Below are 8,337 nucleotides of genomic sequence, written 5' to 3'. Positions count from 1 at the left end.
GGAGGAAGAGGAGGAGGAGGAGGAGGAGGAGAAAGAAGAAGAAGAAGAGGAGGAGGAGGAGGATGAGTAGGATGAGGAGGAGGAAGGAGAAAACCACTTTTAATCACATTTCCCAAAGATAGCTTCTGGTTGCCTGTCCCTTCCCATTGTCTTCGAAAGTTTTAGAGATAATTTTGGATTTTATTTTTTTTACTTAAAATTAAAACAGAGGTACCTTCCCATATTAATGCTGATTCTCTGTGGCCTTTGTTTTTACAGCTATGCGATAGTTCATTGTGTGGTTGATGGCTTAGTTAATTAATTAGCCATATTTAAGCAGCTCACAAACATTACCTGTTAGTATTATATACCCTTTCTTCTAAAAATGTATATATAGAAGCTTTAGAATTAATTTCTGAAGCATAAACCCCGTTAGGAAATGTAGGACAAGAGAAGTTGAAAGTACTGGAAAATCATTTCTGGAAGACCAGATACTCAAGGGAATAAGGAATAGCCAACAAAACGCAGACCAGGGTGAGCAAGGACAGGCACATGGCAGGGGTTTGCTGCATCAGAGAGAGAAGCTGTGTTGTGCTGTGCTGGGGCCAGGACTGTGATAAGAACAGCAGTTGTGTAAGCGGTGTGGCAAGAGGCTGGCTTGGGTTAGTAACATCCAGGTAAGTCATGGGCAACAATGGAGACAGCTGAGAGGGAGCCATTGACCGGGTTCGTTGGAGGTGGTTTATAACATTACACAGGAACAGGGGTGCCATGCACAATGCAGGCCATGGAAGGTCCTTGAGGGTTTCCTCATTGTGAGACCTCTGCCCTAATCTCTGTATGTCCTGGAAATCAGAGAGATTGATACAGAGGCTTCTGCAACTTCACAGTCTACTCTACGTGCCCATCTCACACACACCAGACTACAGGAAAAACTGCCCTAATGCCTATAAGTCAATGCCCTGCAGTGCTGTCAGACTAATTCTCAGAACCACAGCCATGTGTCTGGAGTGAGATCTCCTTCGATTAGTGATTACCAATGAGGCATGCCAGCCTGAGTGTCATAAGCATGGGGGAATTTCAGTGTGTTTTCACTCAGTTCTCTTACCAAAATATATTCACATTCTGAATATATTACCCTCTATATACAGAATGATAAAGCAGATACTACATGGTGACCCAGGTGTTCATCCTCATGTAGGGGCAGTGGCCGGTGCTCTTCAGGCAAAGTAGTTATCCTGACATCTCCAGGTATTATTATTTCAGAACTCCTGTAGTCCAAAGAGCCTGAGGCCCATGGGCTCGTGGCAATGGCCAGAAATCCAAACTCGATCACGTCAAATGCAAAGCTCTCTTACATTCTCCGCACAGATCCTTTTCTCTTCAGTTTTAAAATTTTGTTTTTATTTATACACAGTAAAATTCATTCTTAGTGATGTAGAGTTGTGTTGGTTTTGACAAACACCATGCAACCGTAAATCCATCACCACTACCAAGACACAGAAAGTTACACCTGCCTCTCTGAATTCTCTGAGCCGGCCCACCCTTTCCATGCAGTACTGGGGAATGGACCCAGGGACTCACCGCACCTTGGGTGAACTACATCCTCAGTCCCTTTTTCAATTTTTACTTTGGGTTGGGTCTTGCTAAGTTGCCCAGGTTAGACTTGAACCTGTGATCCTCCTGACTCAGTCTTCTAAGTAACTGGACTTACAGGTGTGAGACACAGCACCTGGCCGCGCTGCCCCTCCCCCCACCCCATACCTAACAATCATTTTTATAGAGATGCATGTAAAAAAATCTATGCCTTCTCTTCACTAAAACAGTCAAGTTCGCTTTCACCAATGTTTACGGATGTCCAAGTTGCCCAATCTGGCAGCCTTTGGGGGAGCTACACTAAACAGAGACTGAAACTGGCATTTTGCATGGTGGGGTTGAGCTCTGTTCCGTCCAGACTGGTGACAATCATCTGAGAGCGCCTGCTAGAACTCCACAACACTCTGTTTCTGGTGCACCAGGGAGAGTTCTTTGAATATAGCTAATTTATCAGCAAATCATGATTTGTTTGCACAGCTTAAAAGTCCTTGCAAAATATAACCTAAAATTGACATTATTTTAAATCTATTTTAGCATGCATTATGCAGGAACACCTTGCTTCTTTAGGGAGCATGCATTGGAATTCAGTTTTGAGGAATTAAATATTAATTCGGAGTACGCCTTCAGATTAAAAGATGAACGTGTGTTTTAAATAAAACCAATAATTGGTTTTGTTTTTTGTTTTTTTTTACATCTTTCTCAGAAATTCATGGTCCTGTATCCAGATGGTCTCAGGCCTGATTCTGGTCTCAAGCAGAGCCCTTAGTAAGGCTGTAAGGTCTGTAAGTCTATTTGTGAACACATATTGTATCAAAAACTCTCGATACTTAGGGCGTGGAGTCGACACGCACACCTCTCCACTGACCAGCTTCCGTGTCCAGTTTTCTACTTTCAGAATAATTTCAAGACTATTTTCAACAATGCTCCCAGAATCCTGCATCAGCTATTGCTGGCAGTGCTGCTGCCAAGAACCTAGAAGCCTGTTCCCTCCCACAGACTCCAGCTTCCTGAAGGAATTTTGCAGATTAAGCAACAGGCGCCTGATGTCCGTCCACACACCTCAACTGGCCATAGAGCAGGTCTGTTTCCCATTTCTAGTTGGAGTTTCAAGGACTTCCTTTTTCTAACTGCTTCCTTGGTTGCTATGGGCTGTAAGGACCGCTGTCTCCTCCCTTCCTCTCTCCCAGCTCAGATGCATGCTATTGGAAGGAAGTCAGAGCCAATGGAGATTTCTTTAGGGATGGATGGTGGTGCCACTGTCAGGCCAGCATACTCAGGCCTAGCAACCATCATGGATCCTCTCAGAGAGAGGAAAACATCAGCCAAACAACTCTCAGTGGGATCAGTGGCGGGCTTCTTCATGTGTGTGTGTGAACACGTGTGTTGTATATAGTGTACATATATGCATAATTACTGTACAGACAGATGTATGGGTAGAGGAAGACTTCTCCCTGTATGTATGTGTTGTATAGATTATACATATATAATTCATTAATATGTACATATGGATATATAGGTAAGGATATAAATAGTTACATTTCTTCTGCTCGTGGCCTTATTTGTTCTTAGAAGAGGTAAGTAATCTTGAGGTTCCCCACCTCCTCTTTTTTTTGGTACTGGGGATCGAACTCCAGCCCCTGCACTTTCAAGGCAGGCAGTGAAACCACTGAGCCAAATTCCTGGCTCCCACCACTCCTCTTTTTTTTAACCTTGCAACCGAACTTACTGGAGCACAGATTTCTGCTGTTCCTAAATCCTATCACTCCTATGCTATTTTTTCTGTCATTTACTTGGGTAGCTCTGACCTACATTTTTCTTTTCTTTGTTCCTAGAAAAAAGAAAAAAAGCTTATTTCTTTCTAGGGAAGCGCCAAAGAAGCAAGACTTATATGACCAATATGTTTCCTACCCCTCACATGTGACAAAGGGAACACCCCAAACTATCAAAACCCAATCCTGCACCAGTCGCAGAGCCAGATGCTTGGAGCTGCTCCTTATTGTGGGCCCCCTCAACAGAAAACAAAACAGACCCCCAAAACAAAGGCTTCCGGTCTCCAAGCTGAAACACAATCCCAACAAAAAATGTTTATCATTCTGGAGCTTTAAAATGCCCTCACCAAAACAACTTCTGTTTTAAGTTCTGAAAAAAAAAATGTTTTTGAAAGCACAAAGATAATAAATTAAGGCCAGGCAAATTCTAGTAGTCTTTCTCAGATGACTTTCAAATCTCAGTGACATTTCCCACCTCTTCCGGCTTGCTTTTTAGGTGGGACCCTGATTTTGAGTGGCTCCCAGCTGTAGTACGTTATTATTAGTGCTACAAATGAGTGATTATCATCACTTATTAGCACACGCCATTATCTTTTTCCTTGAAATATGTCATTTGAGCATTGAAAGCAATCGAGTATTTTGCGTCCTATGCTTTGCTTACTCTTGTCTCAGTCACCCTTTCATTATTCCAAAGAAGAGGTGTCTATTTTGTTGCTTTCATTCATTCCCCCATTGAGAGGAAGGGGGCCAATCAATCAAACAGCCATTTAATGCACAAGCTGGTTAGGAAAGAAGAAATAAATGCCGGCGTGGTCTTAGCAAAGACAGGCATGAATTTGGCCGATGCGATATATTGAGTTGCTCAAGGCTCTAGGTGTAGTTTCAGAGATTCTGGGGCAAAAGTGAAAGAAACCAATTTGGTGGTGGGAGGAACCTGGTTCCATTGAAGTAAAAGAGAAAGAAAAGTGCTTTTTTTGGAGCCCCCTTGATTTTGTACGGAGCAGGAAAATTATCTACTCTTTGCACCTCCCCCGCCGCCATATGCTTCCTTAAAATTTCCTTTTTCCATACTTGAAAGGACTAGAATTTAATAGCGCTCGTGTATTTGAAGTGCTAGGCTAGCCCAAGCTTCCTCTGTTTTCGCCTTTATCACAAGAAGTAACACCAAAGGAAAATCCACGTTCTATGATAAGGGAAACAAAACATGAATAATGATTATTTAAGGAAATAGATAAATAACAGGTAGTTTAACAAGAAAAGGGGCAGTTGAGCTTAAATAAGTTGAGATGCAGAATCAAAGAGTGATAAAGAGGTTGAATTACAGGCCAGTCTATGCCAGGGTTTTGGTTGGGGAAATGCAGCAGATTTCACCAGCAAAACACTAAATTGTAGACACTCCAGGGGCTGCATGCGGGGAAATGATTAAAGATCCAAATTCACTTTAAGTCAGACATCGTAGAAGTACAGATATCTTTACAGAAGGAAACGGGTGATCGATCACTGAATCTATTTATGCCGAGACATCACACCCTGCTGTACAGATGTCATTTTGTATGTCAACCAGAGACGCTGTCTTTCTTTTTGCAGGGAAAACAGTACATTGGCAGCACGAGGCAGAGAGCCCCTCAGAGGCGCTTGCCTGGGGACACTGAGGGGATTCTGGGAGTTTGAGCAAACCAGGCACATAGCCAACCCATAATTCCCACTGAGACAAAGCCTGCTTAGGAACTTCTACTTTCTACAAACCTCCTATCCAAAGTGCTTCTCCCTTTAGGCTTTTTCAGGAGCCAACGTAACAGGGAGGGAAGAACAGTACCCTGGTGCCCACCAGGGCACCAGGGAACCCAGTCATGACCCTGATCTTGCACTCCAGGAGGACCCATCCCCCTTTCCCCATTTCTGGAAGGAAGATGGGGTGGAACAGGCTGTGGGCTAAGAAGACCTTTATCACAATCTCACCATGGTCCGGTCTTGGAAATACCTTCCATATCCATTTCCTTACTCAACAAAAACAAGTTTTACACGGTTTGGTTTCTAAGTTAGAAAGAATGTGTACAAAGTAACCTACACACAGTCATCATCAAGTATAATGCATCTGGTGATTCCAACTGCAAAATCCAGAGTCCACAAGGTCCGCCTCCACCATTCGGTTTTGACTCCGAGATGCCCCTCTGCCCCAGAGCCTGTCGCACACCTTGGAACTAGCTGGCCTGGCCTCCGTTCTTCTCCACTTGGGCAGCTTCATGTCACCTAGCAGCCACAGCCAGTTCTATTGTGTCAGAGCACAGGGAGAAAGTGCCTGGTGCAGGTGAAGGACAGAGGCCTGCTCTGCGGGCCTCAGCCGTTCCCCTCCCCATTCCACGCCCTACAGCCCTCAAGGTTTGTGGGCCCACAGTACCCCCTGATGGCTGACATGGGGAACTTTCTTTCCCCAAAGATTCCTGTCTGTCAGTGAGAACCCCATCTTTCCTAGATCACTCACTGTGCTGTTCATTCATGAACCATTCAGCTCTCTGGAGCTTTCTGCAGACTTCTCTGCCTTGCTTTAAAAAAAAAATCCTGCTCAGTTCTTTCAGGAACATCCATTTCTCTCTCCCTTTCTTTCTCTCTCTTTGTTCCATATAAAAATAAATGCATCCTGAAATTGCTGAGATGGTGGTTGGAAGTATAATCATAAGATGTATCTATCTTCAAGGAAAAAAAAAATCCCATGTATTTACAAGTACGATGTAGCGTAGACTCAGCGGCACTGATCTCCAAAGCCTTGTGAGAACCCAGCTGTCTTCTCCAGGACCTGCACAAAAGAGGCCATCACTTCCCTCATCCTTCTCCAACTAACACTCATCTTTTCTCGACATTGCCATACTATTTATTTAATTTCCAAAACTGCATTAGTCTAAGCCTTACTGTTTTCCTGCAAAGATAATCCAGTTACAATAAGGGTTAAGGGAATCCCTGTGGGCCCCTCTGGAAGTGAACATGCAGGCTTTCAGCATTCATCCTCGATGGGAAAGTGAACTCAAAGCTCCAAACAACTGGTTTAGAACGAACCTTGGAAAACATTACCTAGTGAAATTGAACCCTGGGAAATTTTGATTGGGAGTGGTCAGTTTTTAAAAATTCATTTGGATGCCTGGATTCTCTGGTTTTTATCTACTGACCCATGGTGTCTCCTGGGATCCATGCTTACAAAAGTATTCAGGTGTCACCTATCTGGGTAGACAGTGATTCTTCCTTTATCAAAGGAAAAATATACTAACCAGATCCTGACTTGGTGCGTTATGTATGGAACATCCTAGGAGGTTACTAAGTTCATTTCCAAGACTACCTGTTGCTTTTTGGTAGAAACCCATTAAGCTTTTCTCATGAATGCTTCTTTTCCTGAATGTAAAATCAAGCAATACCAGTGATTTGTGTTTTTATGTGTCAATGTCTGAGTTCAAAATATTTTTTTAAATACAAGTGATGAGGCCAAGAATGATTGCAATGGCAGTCAGTAATTATTTCTTCAGATTTAGGAAGTTTTATTGTTAAACTAAGGGTCAGTAACTGGAAGGCAACTCAAGTCCTGATAAAACAATTGATGAAAAGCTTTTGGTTACAACAGAACATCGAAAAGCTTAATGTTCCCCACTGTTACATTTAAAAGTAAAAGAACATTACATGAAATAACTGAATCATTTTAATGAAAGGGCAAATAAGCTATTGTGACCATATATAGCTAAGCATGAAAAATGGAATTTTAAAATGATTTCATAAAAGACTTTCCTAATTTGGTCATAATGCAAGGTAATACATGGAAATTTTTATTTGAAGTAATTTCCATATTGAAAACTGAAATTATTTTCTCTTTCAACATACACATTAAAGGAACCAGTGTACAGCACCCAAGTGATTTCATCAGAATTGTTTTGAAAATGGACATCTGACATACATTCGAAACTCACACAAACAACAAAAACACACCAAAATCAAGAATGATGTCATAAAATAGTTGTGCAGTGCACTGGATAGTTTAAATGGTCAACAAAGATGTCACTTGAGTCAACACCATCACATTTTTCTGGAAAGAGGTATTTGCTTTCTGATAATACATATCATCTGAATTCGCTAAGTTTTGGTGGTACCGATTAAAACACTCAGTGTTAGCGTTTTCAAAAGCATTACTTTTAAATTATTTTCTCAGGACCCAAAGAAAAAACACCAGAGGAAACATAACCAGACTGAATTGTTTAAAATGTATTTTCCCTTTAATTAAATAAGAAACATCTGTCTAGGGATTTTGGAAATGAAAGTACTCCATCCACACTCTGCCTGTACTAGTTTGCATCTGACGTCCAATATTTTGAAAGAAAATTCTTTCTTTCTATAAAGAATTAAGCAGCAAACACAGAGTGAGGATCAGGTTTGATGCACTTTGGACAGCGGAAACGCTAAGGAACTCTTTTCACACATCTCTCGCAGGGAAGCAACCAGATCCTGTCCAAAGTCAAGGCTAGGAGATAGAACTTCTGTATTTTTCCAAAGTACGCCCTCACTCTCAACACGCTCACCTCTGGTCAGCGAGGAAGGAAGGTGCAAGGGTGCCCCTGACGCTCAGGGTGGAAATTCATCGCACCTTCCTTGGGGTTCACAAGATCTTCTAACTTGGGGTCGAGCCACCTGGACTTGTCACACGGGCAAAAGGAGCACAAAGGAAACGGGACGTTCGGCCCGCGACGGCACTGGTTCTTTCAAACTAGGGCTACAGTCCGCAAGACAAACATCGTCACTTACTGGTGGTGTCGAACGGTATCTGCTTGCAGGATGCAGACCCCTGGGCGGGCCAGGGACAGGCGTACACGGCTCCCCCTTCCAGGATGTCTGGCTGGCTGGTGTTGGCTTTGGGGGCCCCCACCAGGACACTGGTTCTGCGAAAGGGATGGCGAGAGTCACCTCTTGGGGATGGACAGGGGAGCAGGGGCGGGAGGGCAGAGCCGTGGCTGGGGCCGGG

General features: G+C 43.1%; 1 protein-coding gene across 1 annotated transcript in view; it reads right to left on the bottom strand.

The window, feature by feature from the left end:
* Itga8 (integrin subunit alpha 8) overlaps window positions 1-8,337 on the bottom strand; it is a 189,065-nt gene that overhangs the window by 171,065 nt on the left and 9,663 nt on the right. Inside the window, exon 2 of the mRNA XM_010617262.1 lies at window positions 8,121-8,326. Coding sequence (XP_010615564.1) covers window positions 8,121-8,326 — 206 coding nt within the window. The remainder of the gene's footprint in view (window positions 1-8,120; window positions 8,327-8,337) is intronic.

Source organism: Fukomys damarensis, unplaced genomic scaffold, assembly GCF_012274545.1.
Source record: "Fukomys damarensis isolate Sample0158 unplaced genomic scaffold, DMR_v1.0_HiC HiC_scaffold_37, whole genome shotgun sequence".
NCBI classification, from domain to species: Eukaryota; Metazoa; Chordata; class Mammalia; order Rodentia; family Bathyergidae; genus Fukomys; species Fukomys damarensis.
The sequence above is the reverse complement of the archived record's forward strand: the minus strand, read 5'-3'. Positions and strand labels throughout refer to the sequence as shown.